Source organism: Cyprinus carpio, chromosome B8, assembly GCF_018340385.1.
Source record: "Cyprinus carpio isolate SPL01 chromosome B8, ASM1834038v1, whole genome shotgun sequence".
Classification (NCBI taxonomy): domain Eukaryota; kingdom Metazoa; phylum Chordata; class Actinopteri; order Cypriniformes; family Cyprinidae; genus Cyprinus; species Cyprinus carpio.
Window position 1 is genome coordinate 8,446,232 of NC_056604.1, and position 18,305 is coordinate 8,464,536.

The 18,305-nt window shown below is 36.7% G+C and overlaps 3 protein-coding genes and 1 long non-coding RNA gene across 5 annotated transcripts in view; 3 read left to right on the top strand and 1 right to left on the bottom strand.

Moving 5' to 3' along the window:
• bcar3 (BCAR3 adaptor protein, NSP family member) overlaps positions 1–4,718 on the bottom strand; it is a 64,628-nt gene extending 59,910 nt beyond the window's left edge. For both annotated transcript variants that reach the window (XM_042729526.1, XM_042729525.1), the window contains exon 1: positions 4,343–4,718. The gene's annotated coding sequence lies outside the window, so the exon portion shown is untranslated. The remainder of the gene's footprint in view (positions 1–4,342) is intronic.
• Positions 4,719–9,375: 4,657 nt separating this feature from the next.
• On the top strand, positions 9,376–10,358 carry LOC122138175. Its single transcript, XR_006155356.1, has 3 exons — positions 9,376–9,646; positions 9,745–9,850; positions 10,037–10,358. It is a non-coding gene; the product is annotated as an uncharacterized LOC122138175 (long non-coding RNA).
• A 236-nt stretch (positions 10,359–10,594) lies between these two features.
• Positions 10,595–11,855, top strand: LOC109085148 (39S ribosomal protein L55, mitochondrial-like). The gene is made up of 3 exons (XM_042729530.1): positions 10,595–10,794; positions 11,147–11,348; positions 11,610–11,855. Exons 1-3 carry the CDS (start codon positions 10,745–10,747, stop codon positions 11,757–11,759), a joined length of 402 nt encoding a protein of 133 aa, XP_042585464.1. The 5' UTR covers positions 10,595–10,744; the 3' UTR covers positions 11,760–11,855.
• Positions 11,856–12,184: 329 nt separating this feature from the next.
• Positions 12,185–17,759, top strand: LOC109085060 (sodium/glucose cotransporter 4-like). The gene is made up of 13 exons (XM_042729532.1): positions 12,185–12,386; positions 12,490–12,561; positions 12,892–12,996; positions 13,151–13,315; positions 13,439–13,544; positions 13,643–13,723; positions 13,815–14,020; positions 14,123–14,258; positions 14,427–14,534; positions 15,040–15,163; positions 15,507–15,675; positions 15,788–16,003; positions 17,232–17,759. The coding sequence occupies exons 1-13, from the start codon at positions 12,204–12,206 to the stop codon at positions 17,565–17,567; spliced, it is 2,007 nt and encodes a 668-aa protein (XP_042585466.1). The 5' UTR covers positions 12,185–12,203; the 3' UTR covers positions 17,568–17,759.
• Positions 17,760–18,305: the final 546 nt, after the last annotated feature.

Below are 18,305 nucleotides of genomic sequence, written 5' to 3' on the forward strand. Positions count from 1 at the left end.
ACATCACCCAACGTTCCTCTGGAGGCAAAACGTCCTTTAGGCTTCGGCTATGGCTCTAGGGTTGTTGTGAAGGTAGGGGCGGAGCATAGAGACTATGCCGTTTCTCGTTTGTTACTCTAGAGTAGACCAATTCACTTTATTGAGGCATACTGCCCCCATCTGGTATGGAATGTGGAGTATGACTTGATTTTTTTTGCCAGACATTACACATGGCTCCTTTAAGATTCAATCAATAATCTGTTCTTCTATACTACATCCTTCTGACTGCAATTCAATATGCTATAGCATTCACTGTTGCTGTGGTGTCTATATACTGTACATACTGGGTCCAAAAAAGCTCTGATGATTAGAAAAGCATGCAACAGGAACTAATTACTGCAAACTGCGAGCTGGAGACACGTGAAGTCACACACTGTGTTACTTTGAACATCCTGTTTGGGAAACAGAAGCCCCCTTCCTGTTTCCTCTGTTGTGGTTGTAGAAACAAGAGACTGCCTGGCTCCTTGGAACTCCAATGACTTTGACTTTTAATTTTTAATTTACTTCTATTAAATTACTTCTATTTTTCTTCTTTTATGCTTGATATTTTTAAACTGAACTTTCTAAAATATTGATTACATTGTTTTCAATGGCTCTGTTTTTAGACTAAACTAGAAGTTTGGGTGAAACAAAGGATTTTTATCTGTTTATATATTTATAGATATATAATCTGCTCTATGCACATATATTCTGCTACACACAAGGGCCACAAATGGGACACACTATTTTTGCATAGACTTGCAACTTTTAATCAGCTAATTCAATTTTACTTTAATTCACACAGGAATCTTGCCAGAATAACCATCACTATGGATATGTTCCACTAACATCTGAGAACCAGAAAATGTACAAATATAGACTATACTCAACAGTAAATCTTGTTTTATTGTTTGTCCCACACAAAGTAATATATTACTTTCCGTGAAATGTTTTGTTTGAAAAACATTCTTTAACATAAATGCCACATGGTTTGATATTTCTCTAATGCAATGACATTCATAAATTTTTAGCAGTGCTTTTTCAAAATAAAAAATAAATAAAAAATTCAAATACTTTTTGGTTCGTAACATTTTCCTAAATCTAAATCTTACACTTACAGCTGGCATATAGAATGCCAACAAACATATCACAGAGAAGAGCTAAAAATTGCTGTGTATAAAGTGAACTGAGATATTTTTAATCTTCATATGATTAAGAATGTCATTCCATTACCAGATGACAAGATGTGATTGGACGTCGGCATTGGACTGTCAGATTTCAAGATAAGTGAGGAGAGTGAACCCAGATTCAATGACATCATTGTTCTGAGTTAAGCATTCCAGAACGACACGTGGGAGATCTTGCAAGAAGTCAAGAGCACACGCAGCGCTGATTTATGATGATGTTGCATGTGCACGTGTGTGTGTGGTGGCCAGCAGGATTGAGATACATATGAGTTACATATGTGACCTGCATGACTTGAATATGTGGTGGGTGTAGAGTGAATACAGTATGGGTGTGTATATGTGAAATTATATATATGCTGTGTCAGGTCAAGACTAGAACACCCTCTAAGATGAAGATGCAGGCATTTTGGGAATGTGCTGCCAAATTTTGACGTTAAAACAACCAAGCATATCTGACTGGTAAATTGTGTGTGTGTGAAGTTCATTGACCAAGAAACTCCTGCTGGTTAATCTAAAACCTGATTTTCTTCCAGCATCCCATGCTGGAAACCATCATCCAAAACACTACACATGCTGGTCTTTTCAACAGGGTTGAGATACGCTACAACACTTTAGCAATCAGTCAAGATAGTGTGGCCATTTTGTCAGTTCACATGAAGTGTGTGAGCAGATGTTTTGTACAAAATGGTTCTGTCCTGGTAGTCCTCTCTCTCGTGTTAACATCATTTGGGAGTTGTAGAGGAGGCAGGCACCACTTTCTCCCCATCCACCCCTTCTAATCTCTGCTTTAACCATGAGGCAAACAACTCACCTAAAATACATCTAAAGAATTCTAATGCAATAAAAAATCACATTTTTAAACTTAAGGCAGTCAGGATCAAATGATGCTTGTACTTAAATTACAGCAGGGTGAACTTACACAGGGTTTAAAATACATAAACAGTATGCAAATTAAATATTGTGTCAATATGTTATGGTAGCAAAGTGTTCCAATATTTTCAACGTATCCATGAAAAGTTTCTTATCTCTTCTTAGTTTTGATGAACTACTGATTCTTTCCTCAGTACTGCCCCTGTGTTCCCCAACGTGCTCTGTTTCAAAGTTATCCCTGAGGAGGAGGATGGTCTACCCTGATTCCCAGCATACCGGCCGTGCCTAAAGTCCTGAGTTCACGCCACAGTTAGGCTAATAACATTCCCTGGCAATGCTTGACTCATCCTAATAGACAATCTGCCAGATACTTTTGCCATTACAGCTGTTTGGGATACAGTAAACAGTAACTAGAAACCTTCTCCTTCAAGGTGTTGTGAGAAATTTTGTTTATAGCAGTCTATAAGTGTAATGCTTTTTATAATGCTTTTGATTTTAAACATTTAAAATTGTGGTGTAGTGTAAAGTGTCCTTGATATTAACTCAGTTCAGCTTCATGAAATGTAAAATTGGTAGCTTCTATGCACACCACTTTTCTGTGAGTTACTTTAAGATACTCACTCTAAAAAATGCTGGGTTGTTTCAACCCAACTTTGTGTCAAATATGGACTAACCCAGCTTTTGGGTTAAAAATTTAATTGGAAACAACCAAGCATTTTTTTAGAGTGTTGTTTGTGTAGATTTATGTGTGTTTATTATATATTGCAGATATTAGAAACATAGAGTGTAACTTGAGAAATGTGCACTAGGTCAGAGGTCAAGTGGAACTTTCTAACTCCAGTTCATTCAAAGTTCTGTCTCCTCAAACAGGCTTTCTGAGGACAGTTGTGGGAAACTCATAAAAACAGCAAACACGTTGTGCCCACAGATCATTAAAACCGCTGTGGTATTGATTTGTTTCCTCAAAGTAAAACAGCACAGAACCATCAATATCTTAAATTTAATTTAAAGCATGAAAAATGCATAAGAACTCCAGTCATTGTGCTTCAAGATCACTCAGTTTTAATAGTTTTATTGTATTTTAATGTCCTATCGATCAATCCTTTTAATCAAAAATGATAAAGCTAATAATTTATTGTGCTCTTTAATGTAGTTTAGCATGAATGCACACATTAGAGAGAGCACACAGAGTATAAGTAAAAAGTAAACTCTTTTTCATTGGACATACACAAACAATCAGTAAAACCTCTATTTAGATGCACCCACCTGACTGCCCTGTGGTCAAGAGTTCAGCATCACACAAGCCACTGTTTAGAGCATGCTGGGTTCTAGCCTCTTTTAAAGCATGGAAAACACCATTGCTAGACTGTCTGCAAAAACTAAGATGCCAGATGCACTGCATGCCTTCAGTGGCGTTTATCAGGATGTGAGCAACCACATAAGAAAGCTCTCAGCATGCCACTGTAGTGTGTGGTGGGGTTGGGAGCTGAGCAATATAAGGGCTCTTTAACCCTTTCTCTCCCTGTCCTTCACTTACCTCTATGGCAAAAGTCATACTGAAGCCAAATAACTTGGACTTTTGGTTTCAAAAGAGCTGCACCCACATATTTTAATTTCTTTAATGGAAGTTTGTTGAAGCAGTGTGCCATAAATGCAATCTGGGTCTAATGTCAAAACTTTGACAAAGGGCAAGCACTTATCCAACAAACTTTTAAGAGAATCGTTTAATTGACAGAAGAATCCTGAGGGCAGATGATTTAGTTTCAAAGCACGCCATTACTGAACCTGTGAGGCATTTAGTCAGTGTCAGGAGACTCAAGGTTAGGAGTGGGTTTTTTTTTTTCCTCAAGAACCCTGTAGTATCAATTCTGCATATATTAGGTGTTAGGTTATTTATTATTTACTAGAAACTAACAATAGTTCCAGCTTTATTAGTAACGTTACTTCATTAAAGTAGCTATAACTAGTCATTGCACATGACAATTAGCTTATTTGTTTTTATTGGGATAGTGACTATACCATAGTTGTGACTAACTATTAGTCTCTAATGGAAAAAGTCCGAGTAACATAAAAACAAATATAGGCCTATTTTAATAGATAATTGGTGAAAGAAAACGTTAAAATTGCTTGTCATAACTTTGCATTTAAAAACGAAGTTTTTCATGACTAAATGGATTTTTAAATTGTTATAGCCTACACATCAAATCTGTCGGTCACGTGTATTAAAAACGTCAGCCAAACACCAAATGTTTAAATTCAAAACTCACCTTGGCGCAAGCGTTTTTACTTCAGTAGCCTAATGTTCTTCAGTCCAAATTAACCAGCTCCCCTCAGAGAGCAGACGCTCACAAGTCAAACACTCATTCTGCATGAATTGTCCCTGCTGTTACTGCGTTTCCCTGCGAAGAAAGCTGAATGATGCTGACTGCTGACAAATCCCGCAAGGATGCGATTACTACGCGCCTGAACGCGCTTTCACTGGAATGCGCGCCGGGATGCTGCGTCGGCAGGTCTACACTCCGCGCACGCGGCGTCATTGTTGTGAACCGATATAGCCGATTCCATGGGGCTGTTTGTTCCCCAAACAGTTTGTTTTAGCTCTCTAATAGCCTACATTATGTAACATAGGTATATTAAAGTTGACACCTGTGAGCAACTATTCAGCAGAGAAGTCGAAAATGATTTTTGTGTCGGTGAGTCGCAGGTATGACCGTTAACTTTTAAAATGTGTGAGCGCGCGAATTTCTCAGGAGGACAGAAAAAACTGCGTGATGAAAGCAACATAGAAACAAACGCACACTTATGTTTATTATTTTATCTGCTTTTCTCGCATGGCTAACCCTGGTTTAACACTTCCGGCTGTGAAATTGGGGCAGATTGTATCTATTAAATTATTTAAAACAGTTTCTTAAATGGCTGATGTTTGTAGTAGCCTAGTCTATTTAAAATGTGCGGAATAGACAAACCTCATAGATGATAAGCTTAAGGACCATGCAGCAGGAATTAAAATATTAGACTGCTGTTTGGCGTTGCGCCAAAACTAATTCAGCTCTGAATATTGTTCTGCAGAAGATTTGACCTTAGGCTGACATTCTTCCTCTATCATAAAGCTCCTTGCCAGAAATATCTAATTCACATAGATACATCAGTATTTAAAGTCGCAGCTGAAGTGTTGGACTGGTGACTGATTCAGATTACATTTCGAAGACGAATAGTATGTCTTACAGTTGCATTTATGGTGTGAAAGCAATAGTAAATCATGAAAAGATGATCCTGCAATCCTCAGGGAACCCATCTTATCATCTGTTTATTATATTCTGTATTCTAGAGACTGCAAATTCTGTTGGTGGCTGAAATTTTGTAAGCCATTTAGTTCAACCATTCTGTTAATAAAATATGGTTAAGCATGTAATTTAACGCAGTCCTTTGATAATTCAATACTGAGATGAGTTTCTAAAAAATAATTATGGGATGAGTTAGTTACTCTGTTGTCAGTCTAATGGCCTTCCCCTGTGTGAGAAGATGAGAGCTTTTGGTGTCTCATGTTTCCTTTAGAGTCCCCTGCCCTGGTAGACAGGAGCACTGAGGCATAATGATTACATGAGTGAATCATTGCATGCCTTTCTCTTAACCATGCTGTCATTAGTCTTACAAATACAGCGTGCATGAAGTTGGGTGATTCTGAGACAAACGGATGACATGACTGGCATACCCATCTCTTATATCAGAAGGCAGGGTGGGCACCACCGGGGGGACCATTTGCCCTTTGTGCCCGGAGAAACTGATGGAGAGCTCACCAGCAGGCACACAATGAGCTCTGTGAGGCGCAAAACAAACGTAGTATTGTTTGGGCTACTTTTTGCTGTTTACTGTGCTGGGAGAAAGTTGCACCCACACAGAGCTCTGGAGCTTCTGCCATCTTTGGTCCATACCACCAACTTTTTTGTACAAGTTTTTTGAACATTTTTGGACACTTAAAAATGTGAGATTTTCCTTGCAAATATACTAAAAATAATTGGCATCTCCAAACAAATGAAAGCCTAATACACAGTTTCAGAAATAATTTTATTCAGTTATTTTAACCAACTTTTAACTATTATCAACTATTATAATTATTACTATTATTAATAAATGAATTATATTTTTAATTGAAATTAAATTAAATTTTGGCACCACTAGTATAAATACGAACAAAAACAGATTTAGAAAGAAAATGTAAATATCAGTAAACACAGTTATATAATGCAGATATTTTAGTGAACAGTATTGTGTCTGGGGGCTTTGGGTTTTTGGGGTGGGCCTGTCTATCAATAAAACAGAGGATCCAAGTCACTGTTGCCTCTGGACTCACCTGCCCTGACAAGTTACTTCATTAAAAAGTGAAAAACTGCACCATGGGAAAAAGTACTAATACTTTCTCAAACCAAACATTCTCCAAATCCCACAATATCCTTTAGTCATCATCTAATCATCTTGAGAAATATGGTTACATTGATGTTTCCAAAACACTCACATGAGTCATGACCAATGACAGATTTATGATAATTTCTTACAGATAAAAAACACATAAACAGCGTGTTGCGTGTGTAAAGCATGAAAAGTATCTTTTCAGGGGCACATTTCTGTCACAGTGATAAACAGCTATCAAAACTGTCCGTACATGCAGTCACTGGCTGTCCAAACAAAGATAAACAATGAGAGTGATGTCACTCCCTCCGAGTGCAGCAGAAGATGCCTGTTGTTTGTTGGTGTAGTCTTTTCACTGCGATTTGTGTTAAGGCCACAGATTTTACCCCTCACCTGCTTCCCGCTGGATCAGATCTGGTCGACCCTGCTGTGAGACAAAGCACAGATTATTGAAAACTAATCCTGCATTCAATGACGCCAAAAGATGATAAATTACACCGATGATGAATTAATGTCACAATAAGGTCATTGATTCATCCGAGCCTGGCTGAACAAAAGGTCGGCTCAAATTGTGACAAAAGTGAATGACTTGGTTCCCCACTGGTTGATGTGGTATGATGTTCACCATAATTAGTACAAATCTTTGCAAATCCAACATAAGATAACACTAAATCACCTGAATACAAATAGAATAAAATAGTATTTTATCCTATTATGAAAAATATTATGTACTTTTTCTTTTACATATAATCTTCCAGACACTATTGTCTAAAGTGCACATGGAGACACTTTCCCTGGAGTAATCTGGTGATCCGTGTCTTTCTCAAAGGAACAGTGTAACATCCTGTGGGTCACCGTGAACAGAGCTGTTTTGACAAGGTAAAGAAGGTGTTGTTGCACGCTAAAGCTGTGAAATTTTAACCAAAGTATGTTATAGACTTGTTTGGAAAATGGGCATCCGATGACCCCTTTAATTCAAACGTAGTCCATTACAAAAGTGCAAAATTAGACTTAAATTCTTAGGATTTTCTGCCCCCTAATGGACAAATGTGCATACAACGACCCGAGAAACAGAAAAACAGTAGGATGTGTTTCTATCTAACGTTACTTGATATTGTGCACATTGCCCACTCTGAATCAACAGTCATAGCGTTCAAACAGGAAGTAGAACTAGGCGATACAACTACATGCTAAAAGGTGGATAGTCAGCATTTAGCGCCGTTACAAGGTAGACTTTTCCTTACAAAATATTAGGCTTAAACTATAAATTGATGCAACCATAGCAATAAAAGCCTTTCATATGAATGTCAGGAACTGTAGGCCTACTGTCTAAATATGTGTAAGATATTATTGTATTTATTTATTTGACTTTTTTTTAATGGGGTCATGTTTATAAACACATTTTAGTTTTTTTTTTTTTTTTTTTTTTTAATGCCAAAAACTGTAGAAATTGAATAAATTCAATCAAATATCAATACAGTGCCTAAAACCCATCAGTACTGTAGATAGGCCTAGGAAAAAAATGGGAAATTTGGGGCTTTGAAATAAAATATAAATGATGATAAACATAAAAGCAAAAGAACTTCATGGTCTTTGTGCATTTTAAATATCTAGGGCATTTTTGTCAAATTCTGTAACATTTTCTCACAAACCCTGGTTAATTTCTGACCCTGTAATGCACTATTCTATGCTGTATTAATATTTAACAGTACATATGTCACTGTCTTTCTCTTTTTATGTCCAAGGTAATGTATGTGTTGATACTGGAGCACAGTACATCCATGGGGCGTCAGGAAAAAAAAACAGTCTTCTGTCTACTAAAAAAGTCTGGCCATCTCAACCAGATCCCTGAGATGAGCTAAGAAACATTTTACAGTAGCAAGGGACATAAAATAGAGGCAAACTTCACCAGATGTGCATATGAAGCTGGAGAGGAAATCATTCGATACCGTGGTTCCAACATGGGAAGGAGTTTAGGCGAACACTATGCAGAAAAAACCCATTGACAGCTTGCAAGATGATGATGAGAAACCAAGAATGCAAAGTGTTTTTGATTTGGTCGGAAAAGACATGCCGATTGATGTTTGAGCTTCAGACCTCCAGAGGGATCTCTCTTGACTCCTGGCAGTATTATATCAACATGGGTGACAGTCTCAGTGTTGCAGGGTATGATGGGTTGAGAAGATGATGTACATTTATTTGCAGTTATTGCTCAGTAAATAATTCATAGTGTTAAATGTTGTGTATGTATGTCAGTTTAATGTTTCCGCTTGTGGATATGCTGCTGGAGGACTTCCCTAAAGATCGTTTGCTGCTGAAAAGAGAAGTTAAGATCAAATGGGATGGATCCTTTTCTGTTGCCCCTTCTCATAATGAACCTCTCCCTGCTCACACCGAATCTGCTTCTCAAGAAAAAGCCCGCCAGTACCCAGTTCACATTATCTGTGAGAATGGAGAAGACATTCTAGCTGATCATGTAATTCTGACCATTTCATTAGGTATGTGTTGATAAGGACTGAGTATTATGAGGATGATGCTGTCCGAAGTGAGTGCTTTTATATATGTAAAAGATCCATTTTGTCATTGCAAATTGAGAGCTTTGTCTGAATGTGTATCTTGGAGAGGCATTCTGGGAAAATGATGTTGGTTCTATCAGCCTCATTTATGAGGATGACACCCCTGCCTCAGTATCCACCAATAAAATGCAGTGGCTCAAGAATGTGCAGTCCTTTTCTTTCCTGAGACCCAAGGAAAAGTTAGTTGTATCAGATGACTGTGAAAATTTCAGTAATTTTAAATATATGGTAAATTTATTCTTTTACATTTGCATGTATAGATGCTGTATGAGAAATCTGGATATATACATTTACTCTTAAACACCACTGACTATAATTAATAGGAAAATGTAGGAAAATCAGCCAAAACCCATGCTTCAAAGATTCAAAATAATAATGACAATAATAATTTGTAGTAGTAGTAGTAGTAACATTATTATTATTATGACTGTTTATGGTGCAAAAAGCTGTAGTAACATTATTCTTTCTTTTCTAGGTTTGGCAATATCTTAATTGGTCGGTGTCCAGGAGACATAGCTGACCTGGTTGAAACCATGACAGATGATGAGCTCTCAACTGCAATCACTTATCATCTCAAAATGTTCTTTGGTAAAGAATCCTCTTTTAGTAATTGTGAGTGTTTGCTAATGTGTCAGTTATAAGACTTTAAGGTTTTTAAAAGTTATACTCTGCACTAATTGGCGCAGCAACAAGTTCATACAAGGAAGCTACGCTTTCCTCACTGTTGGTGTTGCTGGCCAAGTTATGGACACATTGGCCCAACCACTAGTGGGCAGCCAGCATCCTGAACAAGTATTTTATTTTTTATTTTTTTTTATTTTTGCATATATCATTATTTTGAATTTAACATTATAATGGAATATTATTTTTATTTAAATATGCCTTTGGTTTATGTGCTATCAAGCAGAAGGTTTTGATAAAGAATATGTTTAAAAGACAGCTGGGTTTTATTTCGATTTTTTACTCCATATATTTCAGGATCTTCAGATCCTGTCTGCAGGTGAGGCAACGATGAAGACTCTTTATGGCACAGTGCAAGGAGCTCTATTCTCGGGACACAGGGAGGGACAGACTGGCAGCACATTAAAAGAAGACTTCCACTACCTCATTGGACAAACAAGTTTAAATCTGTTCATAATCTAAAATTTATTCTGTAATCTGTGATGGTGTCCAATAAGAGGGAAGTTTTCAACTGAGGATGTGATCACAACAAGCCTTCCCCCATGAGGCTGTTCTATGAAAAAAAAAAAATAATTGTAACTTTTTTTGGGGACAAAACTGTTTTAATTAATAAATAAAGAATGATTTAAAAATTTGATATAGTATACTATGTGTTTTGTATTTTTTATGACGAGCTGAACAAATTTCACACTATATTTTTAAATACAACATTGCATGCTAAATTGTGGTTTGATTATTAAAATTGTAAGCAGATGGTTTGGATAAATATATTTTATATAGAGAAAAAATAACAGCTGCTTTTTCTTCACAAAACAAAAATCAGACAGAACAGACAGCGGAACTATTGGATTTTGCTGCACAAGTTTCCAGGGGGAGCATTCTATGCTGATACACCTCCATGCCGTTTGTTTGATGTGACCTTCTCCATTCTGAAGTGTTCTGCTATTATCTTCTTACACTTATGAATATATTTACTACGTAGCCGTTTCCAGTGTTGCAGATTTTATGGTCATGGCTTTAAATGCAATTGGCCAGCCTTGCAAGAGTGTATTTAGGTAAGTAGTGAACTGATAGCACATTGAGTTCTCTCATCTCTGATACAGTGTGGTAGTCAATGTGCTTTCCTTTTTAAAGTTGTGTGTTCGTTTTAAACGAAGCCAGAGTGACTCATTTGACCACTTTAACATATTTTTTGTTCCCATTCAAAATTTATAGGACCTGCTTATGGAAGGATTTTGGTTTCTTAACTATTTCCTCAATGACAAATGATCTGACTTTGCACTAAATGATTGAGGTGCTGAAGCTACAGTGATTGCATTATTTTTCGATTAGCTGCAGCTACAGAAACATCATCAATGATGCTCAAAAATGTTTACATTTGTAATGTCCTTTTGTTGTTTTGAATAGGTGTCTTCAGGCTGTTGTCACCCACAGGTGCTTGCAGGCCACATCCACATTTCACACTACAGTCTTTCAGTCAGACTCCAACAGAACCTGTGTGGTCCGCTTTGGGAGGCAGAAGTATGAGAGGATGTATCCAGTTCTGTTGGTGAGACCTGATGGATCCACCATCAACATCAGATATAAAGAGCCCAGAAGAATAATGAAGGTGAGTGGTTTATATTCCAGTTTCCAAGCTTTTTTATTAAAGGTACACACTTCACCTAAAAAGGAAAATTCTGCTATTAAGCACTCAATATCATGTTGATGGTCTTTTTTATGTGTGTACATAAAAGGAGTTTTTTTGTTTGTTTGAAGAACTGTTATACAATGGTAGTTCAAAATGTCATCAAGTTTTAAAAAACGTCCTAGGTTGAGTGTTTTGAATCAGTTATCAACCGTTTTTACTGTATTTTATTTTCCCTCCCAGATGCCCGTGGACATCACCACCCTCTCGGAGGAGGAGAGGAAAATCAGGATGCGGAAAAGAGAACCGAAGAGGGCAGCAAAACAGAAACTGGATGATTTTGAGGATGATTTCAAAGTTGATGATTACAGCAAATTCTGGAAGAAGAAATAAATGGACTGACATTCGGAGTATTTATGTTGTCTCACATGTACAATATTGCAATTTTGTTTTATATGTCACCCTGCAAATAAAAAGTCTTCAAATGTTTGTCATTCTCTGATTTTTTTATTATTATTCTTTTGTTTTGGGGCTAAATTGCATCTTTTTTTATTATTATTAAATATTCTTATACAGTACTAGTACTGTCACAATTTTCAAACTTTTTTTCCCTTTTTTTTATGGAATTAATTCATTTAGATTATTATGCTAAATAACCCCACAAAATTATATATTTTGTATATAAAGAGATGTAATTGTTTTTCTAGACCATAAACGGTTAACTTTAAAATATATTAGTTTACAGCATCCTCACTTGGTGATGTGTAGCTGTCATATAATGCGTAACTCTCAGCATTGCATTCTCAGCATTCTCTGGAACAGGCTGGTTAATTATTTATGAAGTTAGCACCTGCTTCAAAGTTCACACTTTTGCCTCAGGCATTGTACAAAATGCCAGCTTCACCTGAACTTGTAACGGGCACCCCAGAGCCCGAGGCGCCCAGGAAGTTTACTTTGGAGGCTGCTGATATTGCTGTGGTTGTGGTCTACTTTGTGTTTGTGTTGGCAGTTGGAATCTGGGTAAGTAAAAGTCTGCAGCCTGGTAATATTTGCATTGATGTAAACAATTGCGTATGCCTAATTCTTGATGCAGAGATGGAACAGGTGTTTTTTTGATTTGTAGTCTTCAGTCAGAGCAAACCGTGGGACAGTGGGTGGATACTTCTTGGCCGGACGATCCATGACATGGTGGCCAGTGAGTTTTTGTGTGCTTACTTAATAATGGAGCTGGGATGTTTATTTTGTGGATGCCTACAAGGAAGCATCTTGATTTTTAAAGTCCTTGCCTGGAATTAGAACCAGGAAAGCGGAAATAATAAATCAATCCAGTCTCCTAAGAGAACTGATTTCATGTAAACACATTACGACGTGAATGTGTTTTGTGTTAAATGAAATGAAATCATATACATCAGTTATACACAAATCATATTTACAGAAGATTCATATTTAATGTGAAGACATGTCTCTTTCATTTAGTTTTGAGAGCGTTTTCTCAGTATGTCTCTCTTGTGTTATGTTTCAACAGATCGGAGCCTCTTTGATGTCGAGTAACGTAGGCAGCGGTCTGTTCATTGGATTAGCAGGAACAGGAGCTGCAGGGGGACTCGCAGTTGGGGGATTTGAGTGGAATGTACGGCAGACAAATCAGTCCTCATCCTAAAAGCTTTCAGTGTTGTTTTAGTAATTACTGATTTCACTTGAGAGATTGTTGTCTTAAGCTAATCAACTGTTTGACAGTTATATTGCATCACATGCTGAAACAAAACAAGTCTGATGCTCTTTAGGCAGCATGGGTCCTCATTGCCTTGGGTTGGATCTTTGTTCCTGTATATATTTCTGCTGGAGTAGTCACAATGCCAGAGTATCTGAGAAAGAGGTTCGGGGGTCAGCGCATCCGAATCTACATGAGTGTGCTGTCTCTCATCCTCTACATTTTCACCAAGATATCAGTAAGACTCCTTAGTTTAATAAATGTAAATGAAGTATTATTAAATAAAACAATTCAGCATAGTTGTAATAGTGTAATGTGCATGTAATAAATTGAATCATAATCATAACTCTGTTCTTGCCAGACAGACATTTTTTCAGGGGCTTTATTCATCCAGGTGTCTCTGGGGTGGGACCTGTACGTCTCCACCGTTGTGCTGCTAGCTGTCACTGCACTCTACACTATAGCTGGTAATAAAACAACACATAAATGACTTAGATTTTAGATAACTTGTGCCTAAATGTGATTCTAGTCGAGGTGCTTTAATTGATGGCTTGTTTTAATGCAGGTGGACTGACAGCAGTAATCTACACTGATGCCTTACAGACTGTCATCATGGTAATAGGAGCATTCGTCCTCATGTTCATAGGTATAGATCTCTCGTTGATGAAATGTTATACTTTCATTAATTATTCCAGGGTAAGTACAGTGATTCATTTAAACTGAATTTCCCCTGTCAGCATTCGACAAAGTTGGCTGGTATGAGGGTTTGCTGGTTCAGTATGAGAGAGCTGTACCTGCTATCACGGTTCCCAACACCACATGTCATCTTCCTCGGTCCGACGCCTTTCATATCTTCAGAGATCCACTGACAGGAGACCTTCCTTGGCCAGGCCTGATTTTTGGACTCACTGTTCTGGCCACATGGGTGTGGTGCACAGACCAGGTGAATTTAAAATACTGTAGATTTTAGCTTGAATTAATATTCAGGAGGGGATTTTACAAATGTGTCTCTTTAAACTTGCAATTGCATCTATTTCATGTTTGGGTGATAGTGCAAAGGTCTCTCTCTGCCAAAAACCTGTCCCATGCCAAAGGTGGTTCGGTACTCGGTGGCTACCTCAAGGTCTTCCCTATGTTCTTCGTCGTTATGCCAGGAATGATCAGCAGAGCTCTCTACCCAAGTACTGCTCAGTCATTCTTTGCATTTCCCTTGTACTATGGTCTGGATTTAAGAAAGATATTACCTGAAGATTTATTGAACCAGTGCACTATCCATGCTATTAAAATGCATAAATGTAAAATCTCTCTTTTTATGGTAAACAGTGTGATGATGTTTGTGCATTTTCTAGATGAAGTAGGATGTGTTGATCCTGAGGAATGTATGAAGATCTGTGGGGCCAGTGTGGGCTGCTCTAACATTGCCTACCCAAAGTTAGTTGTGGAGCTCATGCCAATGGGTATGACAACCTTATGTTTTTATCAGAATAATCATATGTGCAAATAAATTTTCTGTCAATTAGTATAATTTTAATGACTATAAGAAAATACTATCGAAAATGCTAACAAACTAACAATTATAAGTTATAATTGTTATAATAAGTTATAATATAAATAGCTATAATTGTATTATAATACAATATTTAAATGATAATATATGTCTATATAATGTAATATATAGATATAAATAATATAATATTTAGTTTATAAGGTATATCTTTGATAAATTATAATAGATGTTATATTTTAAACTTTTTGTTATGTCTCTATAGTTACTTTTTCTTTTTTTTAAAGATAAATGTTAATGTTACTTTTGCCAGAATTACAATTTTAAGCTTGTTTTCTACCCATAATGTTACTTTTGCCAGAATTACAATTTTAAGCTTGTTTTCTACCCAGATTACAGAGCAACAATGATATTGTTATTCTAATACATGTTTTTCTTTCCCTGTAATTGTGTTGTAGGTTTGAGAGGTCTCATGTCCTCTCTCACCTCTATATTCAACAGTAGCAGCACTCTGTTCACCATGGACATATGGCAACGGATCCGGCCCCGGGCCTCTGAGAGAGAGCTCATGGTAGTGGGCAGGTAGGCTGTTAAATGCTTTGCGGAAAAACTTCGGAACACTTTTGAATTTTTTTTTTTTCAGAAAATAAACAGAAGTATCTAAAAGAAGTGAATGCTCTCATTATAAGCATACAAACTAGTTCAACGAAAGTGGAAACAGTCCACCACCAATTCCACCAAGTGGTTTAACCACATCAGAGTGGTTTTGTTGGCCTGTTTTGGGGCGATAAAAGATACTTGATATGCAAACTGTCAAATTAAAATTAAAAACAGTTGTCCTTTTCCAAAATATACACTTTTATTTCACTAAACAGGCTGAGTCTCCTGGCTCTTTTTAATTGCTGCTGTTTATTTACATCCACAGGGTGTTCATTTTATTTCTAGTGGCCCTGAGTATTGTGTGGATTCCAGTCATTCAAACAGCCAATAGTGGACAACTGTTTGACTACATTCAGGCCATTACTAGCTACCTGGCACCTCCCATAACTACAGTGTTCCTTACGGCAATCTTCTGGGGGCGAGTAAATGAACAGGTGAATTAATTAACCTTTTCTTGTGCCTGTGCAATAAAGTGAAATTTAAATGGCCCATAACACTTGGCAGTTGCAAAACATTCAAATTTAAGTTTCTTTTTATCTTTTACAGGGTGCTTTTTGGGGTCTGATGGTGGGACTAGTGGTGGGCACCGTGAGGATGGTAATGGAATTTGTGTACAGCACCCCATCATGCGGAGAAGCAGACCTGCGTCCTGCTCTGCTGAAAGATGTACACTACCTGTATTTTGCTCTCATCCTGCTTGCACTGACAGCTCTGATCATCACAGCTGTCAGCCTCTGCACTGCACCTATTCCAGAGCAACATGTAACTATGAACCGCAATCCTAATGCATACACATTTAAATAATTATTTATATCCACTTGTATAAAAAACTTACAAAAAGGGGATAAAATGCTGCATGCCCAATTACCTGGGGACTATCCATGTACTACGCTTAATTGGTAAATTGTGACCCTGGACCACAAAACCAGTCTCAAGTGTCAATTTTTCAAAATTGAGATTTATAAATCATCTGAAAGCTGAATAAATAAGCTTTCCATTGATGTGTGGTTTGTTATGATATGACAATATTTGGTCAATATATAACTTTTTGAAAATCTGGAATCTGAGGGTGCAAAAAAATCTAAATAAAAATGAGAAAATCGCCTTTTGTCCAAATGAAGTTCTTAGCAATGCATATTACTAATCAAATATTAAGTTTTGATATATTTACGGTAGGAAATTTACAAAATATCTTTATGGAACATGATCTTTACTTAATATCCTAATGATTTTTGACATAAAAAAATATCTGTAATTTTAACCCATACGATATATTTTTGGCTATTGCTACAAATATACCCCAGCGACTTAAGACTGGTTTTGTGGTCCAGGGTCACAATTTTTTTTTTAAATTACATATTACAGACTAATCCCACAAATTTTTCGTTTGAGTGATTTTATTTGAAATTTATTTTATTTATTTCTATTAATTTCAGCAAAAAGAAGTTTAAGCTACCTACAGTACCAAATCAACATGTACACTGACTACCTTCATTTTGAAAATTAATTTATATAGGCAATACATTTATTTTTATTTTTTAATAGCATTAAAAACTGTTGAGATGGTTTTATTTATTTTTTTATTTATTTGTTTTTATCCTCTTTGATTGTGCTTAATTTCGGTAGTCCACTTTAGATATTCCATTACCTAGTAACTTTTAACTCTTAATTAATTTGCAACTGTATTTAAACTAACTCTAGGATTAGCAGAATAAATTGATGTATACTTCCAAAGTTACTTATAGTCAGTAGACTGTCTGTTGGGGGCCATCAAAATAAAGAAACAGATATTAAGTAGATGGTCTAATACTAATACACTAGTAATACTGTAGTTGACATGTAGTTACAAGGTTATTATAGTTAGTTGAAGGTCTAAAGTAGACTATCAAAATAAAGTGTTACCTATATATTTATAAGCACAAAACAGTATTAACAATGATATTGTAGGAGAAACACACACTGAATATAAAGAGATTATATTTCATTTTAGCTTGTTCGTTTGACCTGGTGGACAAGACACAGTAAAAGGGAGCGTGTAGAGCTGGAAGACCCCTGGGCCAGAGGGTCCAAACCAGCAGGCTCTGATCCCAGCACTACAGAGTCAGAGGGGTCAGATGAGGATACGCCTGCATGGTGGAAGCGTGCTGGAATGTGGCTGTGTGGTCTCTCCCATGTGGCTAAACAAGAGATGAGTGAGGAGGAGCGGCAGGCTCTGGAAAGGAAACTCACCAGTATTGAAGAAGACCACACCTGGAAGACTGTCTGCAATGTGAATGCCCTCATTTTACTCACTGTCAATGTCTTTCTCTGGGGGTACTTTGCATGAATGTACTATAAAGTTCTGAATGGCACTTTTTTTTGTAAGAAACTCACCAATATTGATGAAAAACACATCTAGTTGTCTGCAGTTACATGCTCTCATTTTATTTACTGTAAATGTCTTTTTTTCCGCTATATGTACAATAAAAGATGTGAATGGCACATTTTTGCTGTTATTTTTGGTAAGTTTTTGTTTTTGTTTTTGAAAAAGGGTCAAATTTTGAATTAACCTTTAATTTTAATAAAAAAACATTTTAAAAGCAGTTCGCTGTCCCAATGATAATCACTAAACATACTGTAATAATGCATGCTATGTCATAATGACAATGCATAACAGGTAAGATGCCTCGTAATCGTTCCCACCCAAGGGTGGGGCCTCACCAGGCTGTAAATGACTTAAAAATATTAGTTATTATTATTTTATTATTTAATAACTTAATTTAACTTATTAATGCTAAAAACGTCAATATTTCTTATTTTAGCTGGTCCCTTTTTTATTGTTTTCATTGTTGAACATGCAGTGTAGAAGTGAATGGAGACCTAAGGTACTATTTGGGATTCTTTTGATTCACTTCTTGTTTCTATAAATAAAAAAGCTTGAAAGCCAGCACCTTTGTTATCATTCTGAAGAAGAGGCAGAGACAATGACTTTGTCTTCATGGGGTCCTTTAAATATTGTGTTGGAAACAATAGGGGGCCTCAGAAAGGTTGACCGTTGCTTTGAATCACTCGTCCGATCCACGTC

Excerpts from the sequence above, each read along its gene's own strand:
- LOC109085060 (XM_042729532.1), top strand. The coding sequence starts at position 12,204 with ATGAAGTTAGCACCTGCTTCAAAGTTCACACTTTTGCCTCAGGCATTG. Across the intron at positions 12,387-12,489 it reads TGTTGGCAGTTGGAATCTGG|TCTTCAGTCAGAGCAAACCG; the intron begins GTAAGTAAAAGT and ends TTTGATTTGTAG. Across the intron at positions 15,676-15,787 it reads GGGGGCGAGTAAATGAACAG|GGTGCTTTTTGGGGTCTGAT; the intron begins GTGAATTAATTA and ends TATCTTTTACAG.
- LOC109085148 (XM_042729530.1), top strand. The coding sequence starts at position 10,745 with ATGGTCATGGCTTTAAATGCAATTGGCCAGCCTTGCAAGAGTGTATTT. Across the intron at positions 10,795-11,146 it reads CCTTGCAAGAGTGTATTTAG|GTGTCTTCAGGCTGTTGTCA; the intron begins GTAAGTAGTGAA and ends TGTTTTGAATAG. Across the intron at positions 11,349-11,609 it reads AGCCCAGAAGAATAATGAAG|ATGCCCGTGGACATCACCAC; the intron begins GTGAGTGGTTTA and ends TTTCCCTCCCAG.